This window comes from Rhopalosiphum padi, chromosome 1, assembly GCF_020882245.1.
Source record: "Rhopalosiphum padi isolate XX-2018 chromosome 1, ASM2088224v1, whole genome shotgun sequence".
Taxonomy (NCBI): domain Eukaryota; kingdom Metazoa; phylum Arthropoda; class Insecta; order Hemiptera; family Aphididae; genus Rhopalosiphum; species Rhopalosiphum padi.
The window spans coordinates 71,342,124-71,366,194 of record NC_083597.1 but is presented as its reverse complement, the minus strand read 5'-3'; the positions used below and the strand labels follow the sequence as shown (position 1 = coordinate 71,366,194).

General features: G+C 29.7%; 1 protein-coding gene across 5 annotated transcripts in view; it reads right to left on the bottom strand.

The window, feature by feature from the left end:
• The window catches only part of LOC132917043 (probable serine/threonine-protein kinase yakA), a 98,708-nt gene that overhangs the window by 37,367 nt on the left and 37,270 nt on the right, over positions 1-24,071 (bottom strand). For 4 of the 5 annotated variants that reach the window (XM_060977851.1, XM_060977933.1, XM_060977605.1 and 1 more), the window contains one exon: positions 2,077-2,362. In XM_060977851.1, the coding sequence (XP_060833834.1) occupies positions 2,077-2,362 (286 nt within the window). Of the gene's footprint in view, positions 1-2,076; positions 2,363-21,129; positions 21,373-24,071 lie in introns of those variants that run through there. The other variant, XM_060977690.1, reaches the window with a different exon arrangement.

Sequence of the window (24,071 nt, the reverse complement as noted above, 5' to 3'; positions counted from 1 at the left end):
GCTTCCGTGTTAATGTGGAAACCTGGGTAAACCAACATATAACCCCAATTCATTATAGTAAAGTAATTCAGGAAATTATTTGTAAATTATATATGTGACTGTAATCATTTTAAGTTCCCAACCCCTTTTAATATACAGCAATCATTTCATAAAATTCACGATGCCATTAGATACGGAAGTTTCATAATGGAACTAATAGTTGACTAATTATAATATTTTAAAGTTTGTTTGGTACTGATTGGGAATAATAGATATTCAATTTGTTTATTCACCTTCTTTGCCCATCATATCTTGCTATTAAAAATAACTTTAATCAAATAAGCTATTCGTTTGAAATAATACATTAATAAACATTAATATATTAATAAAATATTTATTTTGAAAATCAAAACTTAGGAAAGTCTATATAAGTTTATGAGTACATAAATCTCATGTATCAACTAATCTCTTATTAGAATTGACATAGACTAATCAAACACAATTGTGAAGTAGTTCGTACAAATAAGCAGAAATCTTAAAGTACAATAATTATAAATAATTTCATATTAACGGATTACAGTTACAGAGAACATGCGTGATGACCTATAGGTATACCTGATATTTAGACAAAATTATGAAATTAAAAAGTATTAAAATTGAATATTTTCTGATATGCTTTTAATTTAAAAAAATAAAAACTGTAAACTCATGTATATATATTTAATATTTATACATCAATAACATAAAACATGCCAGTATTTTTTTTTATAAGTATATACCTACTACGAGTATACATGTAGCCTAATGTATGTATGAACACGAAACCGTTATAAAACAGGTGGGGATCGCAGTATTCCATAATAATCATGACAATCGTATTTATCGGTGTCAATAAAATATCAATTATAAGCACCAACTATATTTAATATACATACATTATACAAAGAATATTGATGATTTCCGGGAAATGTAATTCAACACTGTCGAAAAGTATTCGACGTATTGGACGCATTATTTTTAACACGCAATGCTATTACTGTAGCGTCTGATTGATGCTGACATAACACTATCTGAGCTTCACACTATACAACGAATAAAGGCTTTTATGGTAATCATCTATGTATGTATAAGTATATTGTATTGTTTAGTATATTGTACACGACGTTTTCAGAATAAACGATATATTACAACACATCGCGGAATATTGTACATAAACGCGATCGGTCTGTCATTTAACGGGTAACTCAAACATCAAAACTAGGCAATTTAATAATAATAATAACAATAATAATATATACTGACAAATAACATTTTTTTTTTTATTTAAAACTATTTTTGACGATAAATTTACCACAAATCCGTTTATGATACGTGTCTTAAAAAAATCCTTCTTCGAAAATTACAGTAAACCTTAAATAAAATATAATATTACCAACCCGTATCACAGAAGACACACGCGTTGAATAAGCATAACACATTATACATCTATATTATGACATACATATACGAGTATTAATATTATGTACAGTGTGCCTGTAAAAACGACGACGTATTGTTGTTCACATCGTGTTTAAACGAGGGTAAAAAAAATTGAAGAGAAAAAACCTGGGGACGTGCACTGCAGTGAACGACGAATTCCAACGAAAGGAAGAAAAGGGGACGACCCCCCTTCCCAAATCCCACTTAAGTGTTTCATCGTATATACATAATATATATATAATATATATACGCACTCGTATATGTGTATAATGCATATTATAGAACAGTACGACAATAACAAGTCCTCCTCTAGTGATTGTGTATATACTCATCATGCTGCGACCTATATACATATTATACATTTATGCATATAATGCGCAATTATATATATATATATACGTATAAACACTGTGTCTCTAGACACTCTGAGGGTGGTATGTATATATTATATGATAATAATAGCCAAAGATTATAGGAGAGTATATAATATAATATACTATATACTCGTATATTGTGTAATATATCACATCGGTGTAGTATTATTATTGGTGCGATATATAATATAATAATAATAATGAATGCAGGAACATTTATGTATATATAAGTATAGGTACTCACTGAGTGTAGCGTTGTTGAGTTTAGTCTGGTCCACTTGACCTCTGAGCGCCCGGAGCTTGCGGAGCTTTTGTTCCTGAGCCTCGACCCGATCCCGGAGGCGGCGGAGCCTCTCGTGCTCCGCCGCCACCTGATGGTGCTTGGTGTCATGTTGTTTTAGGTAACGGAGCCGCTGTTCTTTGGCAGCCAACAGCTGCCGCTGCGACTCGATCTGATGCTGTTGCCGGCACGCCATCTCTTCCAGCTCCCGAACCGTCAGTTCTGTGCCTGTTTCTCCCGACGTCGGTAACTGCAAAATATTTCAAGTAAGTTATTTTTTCTTTTTTTTTTTTTCTAAGAGCTATTTTATCAATCTCCCACTACTATCTTCGAACATAGAGAATTCGAGTAAGTAATCAACCACCTTGGTCTTCCACGGTATTGTAAAACTACATATGAATAAATATCCTGTTGTATCTCATTAATCAAGATTCGAGGGGCTCAGAAAAAGAGTCGTCGTGCGAAGAACAAAATGCAACGTCACTCATCGCCAGGTTGAATACCGTTGACTAAAGATAATGCACCAATCAAACATAGGATATACAATTATTTATTTTTATTTTCATAACACCGATATTAAATCAGAATCGCTTATAGTATTTGTATCGGCGACGGCGTGTGCTTTATTCGGGTTGGTATCTTTGTTTTGTTTGGATTTCGTTTTTTTTTTACCGTTCATTATTTTTACATGCCCTTTAAAACGTTTTACGCGTGAACCGTATACACAGAAAATGTAAATATGATATTATTATCCTAGTATGATAATGCACATTATATTATATTATTATACGGATTTAACACTATAAATACACCGTTACTCGACGACGCCGTGTCCATGTTGAATCCATTAACCGCGGCATATTATCAATATGTGGCTTTTGGTCCCAACCCGCGGGCACCGACCGTATAAAAACAACTAATAAAAGTCAATTTCCGTTCGTAATCTTACGCATAAACCTATACGTAAAAATTTGACCTCGTACTAATAATAATACCTACTTAATATAATAATAGCAGACAAACCGAGCAACGGAGCATAGATAATCGATATGGATGAAGTAATAATAATGACGAGTTCTCCGACGTCTTCGGAACGTGTTAATATGCCAAATTACTCATAGGTTAACATGACCTAACCAAACCCATAACACTATTTGAAAATCGCCCTCGATGTAATCATCATGTTTTTGGCTTGTGCGACAGTAACATCAGTGATGTTTACAGATTTTAACGAAGACAACCGGCAGCGTAATCGGTAACTGCACTTCTAATACACGCAATGGTATGTATACGTCATATGGATGTGATCTTGACGAAAATTTACCGTTCGTCGATGGTCGAACACCACAACAATGTACCCACTTAATATTAGCGAACGGTGTACACTATAACAACACATTAACAATACTCGAATCCTCGCGGTTATTTTCAGAGAGAGAGAGAGAGTGTGTGTAAGGAAATAAAACATCGCTAACAATAATAATAATAATTGCACACACACACGAATCACTCGTGTGCTTAATGAAAAACATCGTCAAGTGAAATAACTTCACATATATTATTATTACGAAACAAAGCATACATGTATAGTATACGAACTATGAGTTTGCACTGAATATATACATCACATATATACATAGAATATTTTTTCTTCTACCATAATAATTAAAAAACGCATTTTGAAGAGTAAATCCGAGTATATAATACTATAATATCATATCAACTATATATAGGGTGACACCCACTGAGATTTTCTTTTTTCTAGTGGTTACTCTATAAAAAAAAATACCCTGAACATAACATGTGTAGTTATATGATCAATAAACCTGCAAATACACAACGTAGTGTAATTTATATTTTAATATGGTTTGAGATTTAAATCGAAACAAAAATGGTCCGATCCTTATAGCACTAATAATCTCTACTCTAATTATAAAAATATAAAAAGGTGTATGAAACAATATTAAAGCTATACCGCCGTTAATAGTTATAACGGTTATAAAACGTACGAGTTTCACAGGGATGGATATCTATAACGGCTACTAAATGAGCCGGTGGTGTGAGTACATATTTCATCACAAACGACATCGGCAGTTGTTAACTATACGCCTGTCGTTCTTTAAATTGTTTTTTTATTATTATTATTTACACATAATGGGTTGTTTTTTGCATCACATTTTCTAACATTAAATTTATGAAAAAGTTAATCGAACGGAAAAGCAAAAAAAAAACACAACCGTTACAACGCTAAGTGTTCATTTAATTAAAACGTGTAGGTAATACACTTTTAATAAAGTAATCTCATTGGATTGTTTTTTAAATGATTATGAACAGTTTCAAGAAGACAGTAAATATCAAATAGATAAACATTTGATGACACAAAACTGTTAATAATTCAACCACATTTAACAGATATTTTCCTTTTCTTCACGTCCTCAAGTGTAAAAATAAATACCATTTCAATAACACAAAACGGATTCTGAAACCACGAGTAACTCGGTATATATTATTTATGTATAAATATAGGTAACTAACTGTATGGACATTTATACCTATACGTATACTCAATACGTATGTGTTTTACTTTTGATTGATTACGCTAGCGGGCTTCAATATACCACGTAAGTCGATCGGTCACGGACTGGCGAGTTTTGGTCTGCAATAATTTACTTATGGAGTTCCGGGTCAGGGCAGTTGGCGAATGGTGGTGAGGAAGCAACGAAAATAAAATGCTATGGTTAATAACACGGTTTGTGAACACACAAGTCTATATAGAATTATAGTATATTGTACATATGCTTGTGTGTGGGGTCATAGCAGGCGCCAAAGTTGTTCTACCTAAGATTATACTATTACAATAAAAAAAAACGAATAAAATAATATAGACAATTTAAAAAATAAAAATAAATAATTATAAAACAATATAATTACTGATATAAATAAAAAAATAACTCTCATGTTAAAGTTGTCGAACCTCGACATTACTGAGGTATGCTCACTATTACACTGATTAAATATAAAACAGCACTTTATGGATGAAAAGGGTGCTGCGTGGTGCATAACTCAAACAAATATGAGCGTTTGAAAATAAGCAGGGTAGTTGTATTTTTTTTTTTTGTCATAAGATGGACAATTAATGTTTCTCATCTCCATGTGGACTTATGCGCTTTTAATATTTTTTTTTATTATTATTATTATTATTATTGACTTTGATGAAAAGATGAAAACGTTTGAATATAATACAGCAAAAAGTGTATTTTTTGATTCTCGACATAAATGATGTCATTAAAAAAATAAAAACGAGCATAAAAAACCGCAACACTTTTCAAAATACTGCACCGCGTCAATAGGATGACGTTGAACAAACACTAAACACCATTTCGTACATATGAAAGACATTATAATATCAGCTATAACATTATACTGGCGGAGGAAATACGTTTGTCGTCAAACGGTACGGAACAAAATAATTCGAACGTATGCGGCAATATTCCTACAGTGGTAATTCATGAATAAATCGGATGATGGTATTTTGAAAAGAATATACAAACCGAATAAAAACCCGAATAAAATATCTGTGTATTTTTATTATATACGAAATATCGAGGTGTAGAACGTTCGAGATAAGACCATGCGACTGAAAAAAAATCAATTCGACTGGAAAAAAAAATACTCTTACGCGCATACAGACCGTTTTTATTACATTATTTAATTATATATATATTAAACAGTTAGAAAACAAAATATGTGTTATATATAATATACATGTATGAAACCTGAATGTAGACACACACAAAAGAACTTGATAATCGTGAAATAAATAGCAGACATAGAGTTTCTAAATACCTAAATAATATATTATGTGTGATGTATAAGTGCCCCTCTTCTGATGACAATTGGGTAAATCCGGCATACGGGATTCTCACAACTGACGCACACGCCGTAGACGTTTTCCCGAGCCATTTTCTTTTATTTCCATCCAATTTAATTCGTTAGAGTGTTTTCTGTTATTTATTTTATAATCCGAGGGGATTGGACTATTGGGGTATTGGCCATAAACCCACAACTACACGTATGGAGCACGCGATTAAGTGTGTAAAATTGCCTGATATTGTCACCTTAAAACGCGCCCCTCTCCTTAAAAGGTATCTATCGCAGGTGTGTATTTACCGCACATAAATATTTTATTCATAATAGGCATATATGCTCAAATACCAAGGTGGTACGTTGGAAAGAAACACACCAACATAAATCAAGCTCAGCACCCTCATGAGTGTGTGTGTGTGTGTGTGTGTGTGCAAACGCGAGTAAACGTTTTTGAAAATCCCGAGGGTGTGCTTTCATGTAAATCCATTTTCACGTGATGTTTTTCTGAAAACCCATCTTCAATCGCAATGGATAGACATAATGCATATTATTTTAATGTCGACCGCAATGGTGAGAATAATTTAAATTTTTATAATTTTATGTAATATAATATAATATAATATAAGTATATTATATTATAAAAATATTGTCGGTCTTAATTTATAGCCATCGTGAATTAAAATGACACGCGACTGCGAGACAAACGACGGTTCAAATACATCCCAACTTATTATTGCGCAAACGTATTAAAAAATACAAACCCGACAGAAACCTTAAAAAGACAATCGGTGAAACCTTAAAAATAAAATAGTCACGAACGTTTCAACTTTACTGGCATATACCCGTGAAAAATATAAAACTAATATAATAATGATGCATAACAATTATATAATATAAATAAAACTGAAACTATATTATTATACTTCTCCTTCACTGTCGGGTTTTCCGTTTAAAATATACCGTTGTGTGTACCCGGAATCGATTACGGCTTTCTGTATTTGTTAATTGCAGAACTCGTGCTTGTTAATTATTCTCACGATCACACGTAACTAGTCACGTGGTATACATTATAATATATAATAATGTGTACGTTTATTCGACCTTTAATTGAAGCCTAATATTTGTCAGGTACAATTTGAATACTACCACCGCAGCCGCCCCGCAGTGATTTTGCATGCCGTTGACCAATCGGCCGAAGCTGTTCGTGACTACAATAACCATTATTACAGTACTAGTTTAATGCATTTCATTATATATAATACGTACATAAAGCTTGATATTTAACTATAAAGCCGGCCCATATATGGGAAATTTATCTGATGGTAACAATGTTCTATTGATAGAGTTTGGTAAAAAAAAGTATTTATTTTGATTCGGATTTATGCATATGACTACAAGTTATTGTCAATTAATATAATACGACGTATTATACGAAGAAGATGGACATTTAAAAATAATAATAAAATACCAACGCATTTTATATTTCATAATAATAAATTAATAACTATAATAATAATATATTACGTTATAGCGACACGCAAACATCGAACATCGTTTTCAATTATAAAATAGGTATATAAGGTGAAAGACAAATGAAATCCTGTCATACCTAGGGGCGGAAAAAAGTTCCAAAACTAAAACGAATCGAACCGAAATGCATTATTAAATTTGAAATCCGTACGTCGTAGTGCTCACACGCACATATTAAAGCTACGAGTTCGTTACGCGACCAATCATGAGATGTCAAACGAACGGTGGTAACAAAAATAATATAAATACACGTCTTAGGGTTCTTGGTATTTCGTATCCAAACTGTAATCCAAGTGGTAATACGACTCGTTTAATAAATGTCTGGTCGGTAAGAAGAGAAAAGAAAAAATACGTCCCTGCTAGTAAAGTAGTAAAATATATATATTGTACAAACAAATTAGTCGAAACGTCAATAACTTTTCGGCTTTTCTCGGTGGACAGCCCAATGCGTCTATGCGAGCAACGATTTCTTATGCATCTATATATCATACTACTGTGTATGTCAAAACATAAATGTTGACCCATAAAAAACAATATAGCGTATTATATAGTAGACTGTATGTAATAAGGGGAAGCGGGTTCACACGCGATAATAGTCTTTACACCGAAGTGATATTTTTTTCACTGGTGTGCGCCTTGGTCGTTGTTTCGATTCAAGGTTGGACCATTGATTTTACAACCCACGACCAAATAATATCACCAAATGGCAAATATACATACGTATGTCATACATATTATATATATTAAAAACGATCAAATTTCGGTGAAAAAAAAATATACTAAATATGAATATTTGAAACGGTTCTTTGGAACGCTACATTTAAATTCTATATAACCAGCACATTATATTATTATGAATTATTTAGCATTCCTTCAACGTCAACGACGATTCCCGTCTCCGGTAGTTATAATCAATTGAATAAAAATGATATTATGATAATATTATGTTAAACATTACGTCGAATTGAAAGTGAATGTATTCTTCGCGAGTGACTATAGTATAATGGAGTTCGTTTTATCTTTCGAAATTCATGTTTACATAATAATATAATATATTTAAATTATAATACACTGTTAGTAAAAAAATAAAACACATGGCGAATAAAATATAATTTTCTCATTAAATATTTACGTACCACCAGAAAGATGAGCGCCGTTGTATAAACATTGTACAGTCGTACAGGTAAAATAAAAATTAATTAGGACTCTGAATATAGTGCACTATAAAACACAACACGTACAATGCATTTAAAATGAAAAAACAATTATTTTTGTGTTCCTTATTTAAATATACATGACTGAGTGAAAAAAGGTAAAAAATGAATTAAGAAAAAGTCTAAGATAACTAACAATTAATATTTTTAAATACTTTGCATATACAACTTATATAAAATTTTTATTGCTATAACATATTTTATTTTGGTATATTATCGAAAACACTGAAGATACACGCATACTAAAATATAAAAACTAATAATTTGTTATCTATTATAGTAACTCATTAAACAAATAACATGAAGTTAAAAACTGACTTTACATAATACACATGTATTTGTATACATCATACTATTATGGGACCAAATAAAATATCATGATTCGAGGTGTGTCGAGTTAAGAATTTGAAAAATCTCTATGTCTCCTCTCACTGCTATCTCACACCAGTATTATAAACTCATATTATTATTGTTGATGTTATTATTATGGGTACTATATTTTACTTGCCGACATATTTTCAGCCAATAACTTTGAACGGTCGGCACTCTATTTCGACGACGTTTTCTGGTCGTCCCGTCTCTCAGAATTGTCCTCACTACCCACCAGAGGATACATTTTCTGTAGTACCACGCAATGTCCGTGCGTTTAAAAAACAGCTAAAGTGAGAAGCTTTCGTTTCGTCTAGACCTATTTATTTTTTAACATGAAAAACCTTGAGCGTTTATACGAGCCATTTAATTTTACACCCCCTTCGTCTAGCGCGAGGCTTTTACGGCGATTCAAAAACAAGCGATTCGTTTATGTCTCCCAATTCGTAAAAACTATTACATATCGCAGTACACACTTGAAGTGGTTATCAATATTTAACGAACTTCTTGAATCCATTATGTTGGTGGAAACACTTGAAACAATTGTTAAACCCGCGCGCTCAACGGAAGCTCGACGAGAATATTAGATAACACGGTAATCTTTCTAGAACTCAACTTAGAAAACATACATTTTTCATATTTCATTCTTCTTCGTCTTCACGAAATTGTTTAAAATATAATACATTGAATTTTACAAAGCACATAATATCGTACATACATACATATAGTTGTGCCTAAATAGAATAATATCCTATATCAACTTCTGTAATTACGCAAACAATTTTAATGAAACATCATAGTTTTGATGTAAAACAATTGAGATGGTTGGAATGTAGATGAAACCTTTTGAAAGTGACAGCAACAAGGGAATTTTGTAAATTCATATTAAACCTAGTAGATACCTTAGTAGAATATTATTATTATTATAATTTTAGAAATTGTATTATCAACCTTATTACGTATAACTTGTTGCAATATATTTTACAGCGAGTATAGGATTATATTATATATTTTACACAGATTACGTCCGTGTTTTTCGTATAATATCCGCCTAAAAAAACGATGTTGGGACGGAATACAAACAGAATATTTGCGCAACAAGCCGTATCGTATAAGAATAATTCCCAAAATAAAACATTACATAAATAAAATGTAAATATCGATCAAAAAAAAGATGAAAAATGTTTTATTTCCAATAATATATAATAAATAGTTGTTACTTGACTGTGCAATATAAAATTGTACAGCAAGTCATATTATTATTATATACATAGAGAAAGTATTTAATTAATTGAAACAATTAAAGTGAAATAACGATAATATTATGAAATATGCATAGGTACATTAATAATTAACTCCACTATATGTACGTATATTTTGTGGGGAATAATTATAGAATGAAAATTAACATAATATGAACAATGGATGAATTCGATGAATTCGAAAAAAAATCTTTTTTAACGATTTTCTATATCTTATACATGTTTGGTAGGCAATATGTTAAAACGAAACTATTTCTATGAAAAGTAAATTTTGTAAACTGTCAAGAATGATGGACGACATATTATAAATTTTCGTTTGTTGACGTTGTGCTGATAACGAATATAAAATCTATGATGTTAATACAAATTGGCCATTTAAAATAAATAACATAATAATTATACACAGACTTTTATTCTGCGTCGATGTATTATGAAAGTTGATTAAAATAAGTTAACCGCCCCATCCCATTTTAATATCTCCATGAAAAGAATTGCCGACCATACGCTTGTATTTCAGATGGATCGTAAAATATACTTTATTTTTATTTATCTTATCTTAAATATATGTATATACTTGGCGTGAAAAAACTAAGTTATTATATGTTAGATGAAAAAAGGTCGTGTTCGTTTGTGCGTCACTGGTGTCTTGCGATTAAAATAAAATAAAAAAACTTTCGCCCGAACGACAAGCTGTTGCACGCGCAGAGAATACGAAAGTATTGAACTGGTCCAATTTTTCTCGTCTCGACTTCCTCGCAATACAAATTACACATTTGAGAAAAAAAAAACGTTCATTTCATCTATATTACAATATAATAACAATAATAATATGTAATTTATTTTACAGTGGTGACTAATTAGAAATAGAAGAAAATATCTTCAGGGTATTAGAAATATAAGCATCTACCAATCTCTCCATTTAAACTAAATCGATTTCCTCAAGAGTAGAACAAAAAAATCTAAGACAAAATATCGAGAGAGAAAGGAATTTCGTCATTTAACAAGCAGAATTGTTATAAACTACTGATGACGGAGAGACGTTAGCGAATTTGGTCGTATATTAAATGACAGAGAATGATTTCGAATGACTACTGAAAATTAAACGCATCCGTATCGCCTCTCTCGCTCGCATACACGTGCACAGACGTTGAAATGATAGCACGCTGCTAAGAAGAAACACTAAGGAACAATAAAATTATTATTAGTTGTCTGGAAATTTTACCACTGTGTGTGTGTGTGTTTCTGTAATGCACCGTTACATATAGAGTGTAACAGTTGGCCAACATCGACCTAAGCAATGAAACGCCGTTAAACATATTAATTTATATAATATAAATAAAATGTGTACACATACAGTGCTTCAGCAATTATACCACACCCATATTCTTCTTTTAAAATTAATTTATTGAAAATTCGATTTTTTTAAATTTTTAAGTACCTATACTTAAAACTATATTTTATGGCGAATTAACAGTTTTTTGAGTAATGAGAATCATTCTCTTATAATGTAAAATCTTAACCTTATGATTTTTTTTTTAAATGTTGATATATTTAATTCGAATTCCAAACGTGTAGTTTTAAATTATTTAACATTGTATACTAAGAATAATATTGATGATTTAAAATAAAAATATTATAATTTGAAAATCATAGTACTTAAATCATTTTAATTTATCAACATTTTATACATTTTCATTTAATTACTCAATGTAAAAATAAGCATACTTGATTAATCACACTTTATATATACAAAGTATACATTTATACTATCTACAAAGTCCTGTGGGACAGAGAAATATAAGACTGTAGAAATGTTATGGGTCGGAGGATAGTATCCGGAGTGCAAATCAGACCGACAAAGGTGATGGCGAATGGATCGGGAAGACTAAAGGAAAAAGAGAAAATTCAGTCGTAAAATACCAAATCGCGTAAAGCACGTTTTTACGATGCAACCTAGTCTAATAACGCGTGGCAATAGCATCACTCGAATGATAATGTGAATAGAGGGATGTCGGAAAAAATATTAAACGACGACAAACTCTTCCTCGAGGCTTTTTCTGGAGAACTTCATCTACTCTGACCCTTGGTTGTAAGGAAAAAACTATGGCTGACTTCCAACGGTTAACCTTTCGTCCGTGCCTACCTACACACATCGTGGCCCACGCATGTATTGTACTATTATTTTTAAAATACCGCCGAGACTAAATAATTTATAGCTTAGAGCCTTAATATACATATAAATATATACAAAGCAAGAGAGAGAAAGAAAGTGGATTGAGTTGCAAAGAGCGTAAATAAACACGCGATGTTCTCCACAACCGGCTAGTAATTGCATGTTCATTACAATAATATTATATTATATTTGTCATGAATGCAGTAAAAGATGAAAATTCTTACGAAAAAAAAAACTAAAATTATTATAATACCTATGCTTTTTTACATAGGTAGTACGTTAACGTTATACTGCTAATTGAAACCGGAAGAATATTATATAATATAATCAGATAATATACAGCACGTATAGTATATAATAAGGTAAATATGTAATACGTTTACACGTTAATGCCTTTTCAAGATAGATGTCATTTAAAATAATAATTTCATAATTAAAATTATATTATTTTACATTTATTTTTGTATTGTTCGCAGCAATTGTATTGTTTCCGCTGACGACTAAACACGACACACACGCGCTCGAGCAAGAATGCACAGAATAATAATACTAAACTTATTCATGTTTCTTTTTTTCGTGGACACGGGTCAAATGGTATACAGAAGGGGGGACTATGATGATGTCGTTCTACACATATTGCTATTTAGAGCAATATAATAATATACGACGATAATAATTTAATAGTAATTACAGTCGCAGCATAACCGCTTATATATATATATATATATATATACAACGCATTTATACGTAGCTATATTATAACATAATATAGAGCTTCAGTTAGGTTATGGGGACAACGTCAATTATTAGGTAATTTGTTCGTCCGCGTGATTGATTAAGGTGTATAGAAATTAAGCACATCCGGTCAACGATGGCGACTGTTGTGGTGCCGGAAGATTTGCGTTGCAAATGTGCTTTGTGAAAAATAAAAATGTAAAGAATAAATCTGGCCAACGCGCAACGTCGATTATCATTTCGTCGTTAGTCACTATCGCGTTCCTGTATATATATAATGTCGTATAAACGTATTCAAACGATTTAACACTAAGCGAAATTAATAATAATACATTAAAACCCATTTAAAAAAATCTGTGGTATAGACGAAGCGCGCACATTAGTGTTATTAAAAACTGTAGGAAATCGTCACGGCCGAAAACGGAGGCAGATTAACGGCAAAACGATAATTTGTAGTACTCGATGGCCGTAAAAAAATCGCCGGAAAAAAATATATAATAAATAATTGTATTTCGTAATAAAAGAGTATCTTGCACGTTTGGTTCCATCAAAATCATAGATTCGTATGGAACATACATGGACATTGCATGGACCAGCGGTGATAGTTTAATATGCAGAAACTAATTTCATCAGTCAGGTTTTGTGAATATAGAAAAATATAGAATACACTAAATTGAAACAAATAAATTATACAGTAACGTACCGTGCGGAATTGATTTACACAGCCAATACACTATGCTTTCATCGTTTTAGAGTAGTGATTTTCAACCTCTTTAAAATAACGATCCTTAAAATAGATGTGCAATTTATCGACGAACAATATATATACTTCTATAACTAGTTATTGCACTGTCCGCAAAGAGGCAGTCTTAGAAAACTGAAAGTTTCAGTCTGAAACTAGCAGTGACCGCTTGGCTGATGATTTTGTGTAGGTATTACGTAGTCGTCATCTCAAATTCCCGACGGTACAGTGTATCGTTAGTACAATAATAATATACCACGTGCCACCCGTCGACTCTAATCGTAAAAGTTTTTCAATCGTACGGCAAGTAATGGCACAATATCTAATATGTTATTGGTGAGTGCTGCGCGGCGATGACGTTTTCCGATAGACAAACAGATGGTGAAAAGGGGATAGAGAACGAGGGAGAGAGTGAAACTGTAATATTGCCGAGTGATGAAAGAACACCAAAAGACGAAATTATAAAAAAAAAAACAAACAGACAAAAATCTGCTTTTCCAAAAAGAAAACACCCGCGGCACCCCTATATATATATATATATATATATTATTTATATTATACACGCAGACGGAATCATTAATATTCGTTTTGCATTAAGTATTTATATGTTCGTAGAGAAGAGAATTTAGCTGTGTGCACGTATATACGGTATTATGATGGAGTAATGCCATTCCAACATTATACACGCGCATGTTTAATGTATATAATATATTATTATGTGTAGGTTATGTATGTGTGTATAATATATGATACATTATATATATATATAAATAACAGAATGCTATTATGTATACGATATACGACATGGATTCATCGGCATTTCTTTCAACTATAGAAATTCCATCTTCGATCGCGAATACGACACCACATTAACTGCTCGTGATTCAGGGATTACGAGGAGAAAAATATAGCTTTTAACGTAGGACCTTCACGGCCGATGACCCAGTGCAATCATTTAAATCCAACTCACAATACGGTCATGTGGTAGCGGTAAGAGTTTTCATCACTCGTACACTGCTGTAGTCATCGTCGTAACACTGAATACTGTGATAATCCTATCCGTGTATGTTTATTATTATCTTTAGTAGATGCACGTTTTATACATAAATATAATATATATATATATATATATATGTACATTTACTATATATATATATATATATATATACCTACGTGTATTTCATAATAAATTAATACACTAACTCTCCTCTCCTGTTTACCCGCTTCAGCTCTTTACGGACCCTAACATAACAATATAACAATATATACATATATAAATAAACAACACGATTCCCACACTATCCCTCACCCCACATGACCATCCATGTGTTTGTTGGGCCAATCAGTTAATTATCTAAAATTATAAATTTATGAAAATAAGCAACAAATTGCTATACTGAGTATATCTTATGTGTAATTGTGCATGCTTATTTTTTAAATATTATAGATCAATAATACGGAATTTAAAAAATGTAGATTTATAATTTTTTATTTTTACGCAATTTATTAATGGCAATTTTAAAATATTTAAGCATGTGATCGCAAACATTATTGTCATACTTTATACACAAACGAAAATTCAACAATACTCGTAAGTATATATTACAAGTAATTAATAAACTGACGCATATCGTTTGAAAATAAAAACTAGAATATGTTATTAGTTATTTGTTTATTACACTATTTATCCCGGAAAAAGATCCCCAAACAGCAACAATTGGATGACTAAACAAGAGTGTGTCAGAGCATAATTAGAAATCACCGTTTTATGAACACGTTTGTCTAAACAAAAGCGTCCCCAATCCGATCAAAGATATTTATAAACATCTGTATAAATATTTTATGCATAATAGGTATGTATTATATTTTGGAATTTTGGAATTTGTTTTACACTAATATTTTAATAAAATAAAAAATACTGAATAGATTTCAAGGAAATAAGGCTCCATTAAGTTATCATACCTTATTATTAATACCTACTTTTATAAATTATTAAATTTTAGATTAGATGTAGCATTTGGGCTAGAGATATATGTGTTCTTAGTCATTTTTTAGAATTTATGATATAACTTAAAAATTATTATCAAAAAAATAATAAAAATCATCATACAAATATTCGTAAAAATTAAGTACCAAATAAACCTGCATTAAAATTTTCAAGGATGCTTTTGTGGTGGAAATACGTGGATGTCAAATGCAGTTGCATTACGAAATCTACCTACATACATCAAAGTATTGTATGCTATGTATATATAATAGACATATAACATAAACTTTTCTTGCCAGAAATAGAATTTCGTGATTTGTATATATGTATTTATACATTATATAATATGTACAAACGAAAAGGGGATAAAAACAATACGTTTTGTTTTACCATCGGTTTCTATGACGCTGACCGTAAATAAAATAATACACACACAAGCTTATAACTCTATGTATATATACACACATATTGGCCGCACTTCATTATAATATATTCATACACATATACTATGTGTACGTTTTTACGTGTTCAACATATACTATAAAAAAATGTAACACACTCCTACACTACTACCACAACATTACTACTAGTACTACAACTACTACTACTGCTACTACTACTTTTACTACTAGTTTTTGGGTTTTATTGGAGAGAAAGAACGAATAACACCACGCTGGGGAAAAGTCCCATGTCCTTTTTGATTTCATTGTTTCCATGAAAAAGGATGGAACAACAAAACTTTATAAAGTGTCTCTGAGTCAACCGGGAGCTTTGAGGTAACCCGCTACCGGTTTTGGTTATGTGCCGTATATATAACATACCGACCTAAATCTGCGACAATTTACTTAAACAAACTATTTATTTTTGAATTCAAAACACTACCGGATAATACCAATATGACTTTTAAATTATTTTAGCCTATATACCAAATTTTTAAGCATTTGTTTTAGATTATTTTACACTATACTATAAGTTTATATAATTATATTATTAGCGTTAAGAAAAAACAGTTATAATAAATGTTTAAAATTAAATAACAATTCAAACATGATAAAACTTCTATTCTGTAAGTATCAAATAAAAATGCTAATAAAAATACTTCACAAATAATATAATATTGTACAACATATAAAAAAACAGAAGTGTTTGATCTATAAAAAACAATTTTGATAGAGTTTAATAAATGTAAAGTTGTATTTACTATTTTACACTGAAAATATATAGATTATTGGTTAATCATATTTTAAAACTTACAGCTACCCTTTCTGAAGAGCACAAAATGTTAAAAATATTCATATAACTATATCTATATGAAAACATTATATTTTTAATAGGTAGCTCGTCACTTATTATTATAAGTCTACAGTAAAATCAATATCGAACAAAACGTTAGGTACAGAACAAGTAAGGTAAGAAGTGAAATGAGTATTTAATTATATGGAAGTCATTACCACAGGCTCATCTAAAGTCGATAAAATACATCCTATGGCTATAATCGATATTTTACTACTACTCCCTTTATAAATTAACTGTCACTTGGTATAAATTCAAATATTGTATAGCATATTAATTATTCATTTCAATAATTCATATTAAAACGTCAAATGACAAAAATAAATAATTGTGCTCTTAATAATTCAAATACAAAGAAAGGATTTAAGTTTATCAAAATAGTAGGAGGCCAAGGAATTTGATATGAAATTAATTACATATAATACTATAAGTTATCCGATAAATGGTTAACAGCGGATAAATTGAAATTAAGCGAAATCAAAAATACTGTTATACAATAAATGTTTAATTGAAACAACACAAGTGTAGAAATCTAAAAAAAAAAATGATAATATTTACGATTCTTATTCTAGAATTAGGTAATATATAGGAAATGATTGGTTTCAGTTACGGTCGATTTTTAACAAAAATCTAAAATCACTGTTACATAAATATTTTTTTTTTCAAGTATATAATTTTATTAGAACAGCATATTATGCAACATTTACTGTTTATTATGTCATAAATGTAAAACAAAAATTAAAGGAGACTTTTTTAACAATGTTTTTAGTAAGATTTATTACAGTAATCTTTTTTTTAGGGAAATCTATTACAATAATACACAAGGAAAATAAAAAAATATTTTCAGACATTTTATATTAATTGCGTTTTCGATTAAATCTTTAAGTAGTGCTTTCGGATTAAATTAATCATTAAAATATTTTATAAAATCTTCAGTTTACTTTAGATACATGTTGAATTCTTAAAAGGGTAATCATGAGAAAGAACGATTTTAATTTCTAGGTTTAAACGTAATAATACGAAAGGCCCTACTAATGATTCTCATCAAAACCGTCTGTTATATAAAACGTTTAATAATAAAAACATTGAAGTAGCTGAATTGCCTATCCAAAAACGCCTGGTAAACAACATTGTAATTACAATATAATAAATACCTATTTTTTAATTTTATACATAATATTATGTCATAATTAATTGAATTTAATCAGTCATTATTGTTCACAAATTTCTTCTATATTTAACATTTATTTTTTTCACATTCTGTTTTATCTTTTATTATTTTATAAATTATACGTAATTGCATAAAAGCAAATAGTAAATACTAAATTGTTCACAGTAAAATATTTTTCTATCTATTTTAATGGATACTATAACAGTATTTTGTTTATTCACAAATGTACTAAAAATTAATATAATAATAATTTTAAATACTTAAACCAGTTTAAACAAACCAATTTCAACTTTACATAAATTCTATAAAAGTTAAACTTATATTGTTATACTTATATAACTTATATTTATAAATACAAAAAAAAATGTAATTTAATTGTGTTATCATAGTCTAAAAAAACGCAACAACCTGACTGACTTAATTAGAACGAATGGGCCGCAACGGAACTCATTTATATGCATAAAGTTGCGTTCATAAATCGCACTTTTAGGAACTGAAAGTTCATTTAAAGTTAGTGAGACTACACTGAAATAATCCATTTTAAATCCTGATTCTATGTATATGAATTCGATCGTCAGGTAAATTCAATCGTCTTTTACAATCAGTAAAAATAATAATAAATATACAGGATATACTACCCGCGTTCATTAGCTGAACAAAAATCTTTTTAATTAAGTTCTCTTATTTTTAATTACAATGAAATTTAATAAAAGGATGTTAGGATGCTGCAGACATAATTTACTATAACACAATATCGTCTTTAAAAATGTACTTCATTAAAGCAATAAAAAAATGTTTTTTTTTTAAATTTTTAAGAGAATATGTATAGAAAGTTAAATAGTTGTAGTAGAAAAATTGAAAAGAATGTCATTCATAAGATTCACGGTATAAAAACTTAAACGAAAATCAATAATATCGGATAAATACGGTATTATTATGTTCTTTTTCCCAAAAGTTTCTGATGTGGTGGTAAAGATATTAGTATATATCACAAATAGAACATTATACTTCTAAATAAAATTCAATAAAATGACTTTCACTGATAAAGAAATATTATTCTCAAAGGACATTTTGTAAGTATGATTATATTTAGAAACTACAAGAATTTTCAAGTTCCATAAACTATTCAAAGATCTATGCAACTATTTTGAAACCATTTATTGATGTCAAACTCTCATTTTAGCGGAAATTTAACGTAATTTAGAACTTGTACTCAGGAGTATAAACGAAAACGATGATTTATATTTTAAGATATTTTCTAAGGACAAATACGTATTATAAAGCTGAGGTTTTAATGCATTCGCATCAAAACTTTCGAAAGCAACAAGAATGGAGTCATGATTTAAGGACGCATCTCTCGTTAACATACGTAAATAACTGTAGCTAAACGAACTTCTATAGTTATATTAAATTGTATTATTAAATCGAACTATAATTTTATTATATAAATTTAATTATTGATTATAATCATATAATAAGATAAATATACTTAGTAATAAGACTAATTTTTTTTTAATATTTAGAAACATAAAACATTTGAATCATATTAATATAATAAAAATGCATCTGGAATCATGTGATTTGTTCAAAACAAAAATGTATTAACGAATGTCCAGAGTTTAGGCTCAAATAGTAGTTTTTTACGTAAAAACCTCTGCAATAGAAAAAGTAGTAGTTTGATTATATCAGAGTAAAATCAATAAAACCTCATGTCGTACACTTATAAAAATTGCTTTATACTACAATACGTTTAACTGTTCATATATATATATATATATATATAATATGCGTATTTATCAATTAGTAAAACTTGTATTCATAGTGTAACTTAATATACATAAATACTGTACATACTACCCAAAAAATTATAATAAAAGTAGCTTACTCCCTTTCGTCAACATACCTATCAGGCGAGTTATTTGACCATACAAACATATTGTCTATCTATAAATTATACATTAAGAAAATTCTTAGAAAATCAATACAAAGGTTATATACTCGATGATATAGACACAAATAGAACAGGAAAGTGTACAAAACCACATTATATATCAATAACTAATTCAAGAAGTACCTCCCGATTATATGGTAAAGAACATATTCAACAATTTGAAAAGTGATGTTAAGAGTCTATATAAAATTCAGTCCAATAATATCTATGATAAAATTAATAAAAATCATACAAAAAAAATACAGTTAATAAAATAGTTAATGGCCCTAACGAGAATATGTGGTATCTATCAAATTATAAAAAGTCAATATGTGTAAATATAAATATTTAAGAAAATAGGTATTAATATGAGTAAGATAATTTTATCAATATTGTTATATACCTAGAAAATGAAGTCAACTTTTCAATGTTTAAGAAAATGTATACATTATTATTATATTAATCTAGGAACTCTATGTACCAAATTCGAATTTAGTTTAGTTACTATATGTATCAGCTTTCATTATTCTTTTTATTATTGTTTTAGAATTTAATTATGCTGAAATAAAATAAATAAATATATATATATATATATTAAACAATTAATAGTATTTATCAACAATACATCACAACGCAACACGTGTATATGTGTATATTTTAATCAGAAAAAATAAAGGTTTTGATTGTTTTCGCATTTTAAAAGAGGAAAAATCAACACTAATAATAAGGAAAAATTGTACCCACATGAAGGCTAACCATTTTTGATATGCGCTCCAAGAGTTCGGAGCGCGTCAGAGCGCAATGGCCTTGCTGACGGACGGTAGTTGCGACCCGATTTCGATTGCACGCAATTTTTCCCATCACAGCTTTAGTGTACAACTAAACTACATTCATCGAAGTGATCGGAATACGTATTTCTCGAATGGTAGCAGCGGCACGGGACGAGTTCGGGCGGCTGCTCTATCCGCTCGGACGGTCGGCGCGACACTGAAAACTGTACGTACCACGAGGGGTTGGCGTACGACCATGACAGGCGGCAGCAGGTGCAGCGACAGCGAGTGAGCTCTATTTCAGTCGCGTGCGATTCGACTACCCCTTCTTCTTTCAACGGTTTCTCTCACCTTCCCCCTTATCCATCCATTTGTGAATTCTCCCACTTCTCTCCCTTAACATACCACTATAGACTATGCTATTTAATATTATATTAAGTTGTATTGGTACGCATCTATATCTATAATGTTAATAATGTTTTTTTACTATAAACAGTATAAGCTCGTGATTGATGTCCAGCTTCTAACTCCCACACAATCCGGAAGTTTTATTATTATTACAGACAAATAGAAACAGCGGTGTGCACGACGGCTACTTTGCGTAGACTTCAAAATGGACATAAAAAGCATTAGACTATCTCCCTTACAAAACATGAATTGGCCCTCTAAATTAGATTTTAATTAATTTAATCTAAATTTTTGATAAGCTATTAGTTTGATATAAAGATTAAAACTAAGATTTTACAGAGTTTTACTTAAATAATAATAAGCCTACAATGAGCTTTAATTTGTATCAATTTAAATCAAAAAAAAAAAAATTATATTAAATCCAACGAAGTCAATGAGTTTTGACTTGTAACACAGAAAGCTGAGACGCTAAAAAGTTATCTCTATATTTTTCTTTGCGTGTATCAATGTGTCTGTGCATTTTAGATGAAAGGAACGAAGCAAAGAGAAAATATTAAATGACTTAACTGTGTTCGTTAAGTGTGCTACACCATTGAATCTCGCGTGTCATCGTCGAACTTAACGCTTGACAAGTCGATAAACATTTTAATGATGGATAACGCAAATGGTTAAATTCACTTGCACGACTCCGCGGTAAACTATTTTAATTAAGAGGTATACCAAATTTTAGGTTTAATGATCATGTTATGTTTATATACCATAATCATATTACTATAATTTATAATATATCTAATATAAAATGGTTTTATAACATATGTATTTGGAGGAACTCAGACGAATTAAACGAGTTGAATTATAATTTAGTTATTTTTATAAAATCAAATCATAAAATATCCTAAGTACAATAAATTAATTACAATATACAGTATTGTATATATAATACATCTATATTATAAAATATAAAAAGAAAATAATCCAAGTTAAGGTTAATAATCAAAAAACAATTGAAAATAAGTATATAGTACCTGCTGCGGTGTTTAAATATAAATTTTACACAAAAAAAGAATAGATTTTTAAAAAAACTTCGAAGACATAGTTTTAACATGTATAAGTCATAAAGGACTGAGTCGTTTGTATATCAAGCATACCAATGGCTGAGTTATCTTTCAAATAAAAAACTCATTTTTTGGCTGAAGTGGATGACGTATTTTAATGATGGCCACTGCGTTTCACAAGCCCAATATGATAACAAAATATATGTGGTAAGTAAGTAAATTCACTCAAATGATGAATTATACTCTCATGAATGACATGGCAGTCATGTGAAACTGTGTAAGCTTGATTGTGACTGTCGGAGTAGTGGAACTTTCGTAAAGCTACTTTGTAAAGTCTTGCGTCAATTGGTAAGAAAAAAATATATATAAAACAGTTAGTTTGTTCTTTTTAACTGTTCATAATTATATACTACAAGTTTTGTTGTTAATCAGCAGAATTTATTTTTTCACGTCTAAAGGTAAAGTCAAAATATTCCATCTATATGATATATCTTTAAAAGAAAAATAATATTTTTTTAACAAATATTTATTTACGAGATCTCGTATTTTACATGATACTTGAAATATAATCATTAAACATAATTTATAAAATAATATAAGTACCTAAATAAATGAATGAAGAGACCTTAATTAATATGATTTCAAAACAAACTATTATAGGTTATACCTACTATATTCGACAATAATCTATTGATTGGTGATGGTTTAACAATAGGTATATCTAGTTAAAACAAGTATATTCTAATAACCCTAGTAACTATTTTTCAACTTGAATAAAATTTATTACAAAAAACTACGTTGGGCAGTTTCAGTATAAAAATAGTTTTTCCCCGATAAGTTAGGTTCTGGAGTTTGCATCTATTCACTAAAATGTATATAAGAAAGGATCTATATCAAAATATTATTTAAACTACTTTTAAACTTAATTTCATTACTCGATAGAGAATTTATTAATTTTACTAATTTTATAACGATTTTAATCAAAAATGGGTATTAAATAATTTCGAATATTGTTAATAATATTTTGCATAGTAAATAACACTATATTTTAGATGTGGTTACTTCTTAAATTGATCCAAAACTCTAAAATTACGATAACATGATACGCCGTTCAAAATATCAGCTTATCACTCGAATGTTAAACAATAATAACCTCGATTTTATTGATTATAATTTTTAAGTGAAAGTAAAACTTCTTTATATCCATAGATCTTATAATAGACAGAACATCGGGATAGGATGCGGATGGATGGTGCAATTTGGCGGAAGCAATGTCAATTCTCTAAGACAATTATTATAAAAAAGGTATACAATTTAAATTATAGACCATATTATTATAAACAAATAGTATAATATAAATATATATATATATACTATACTCTAAACTATTTAAACACAACTTGGTTTGTAAAAAAACTCACTTCAAACAGAATTAAAAATATAAACATTAAAC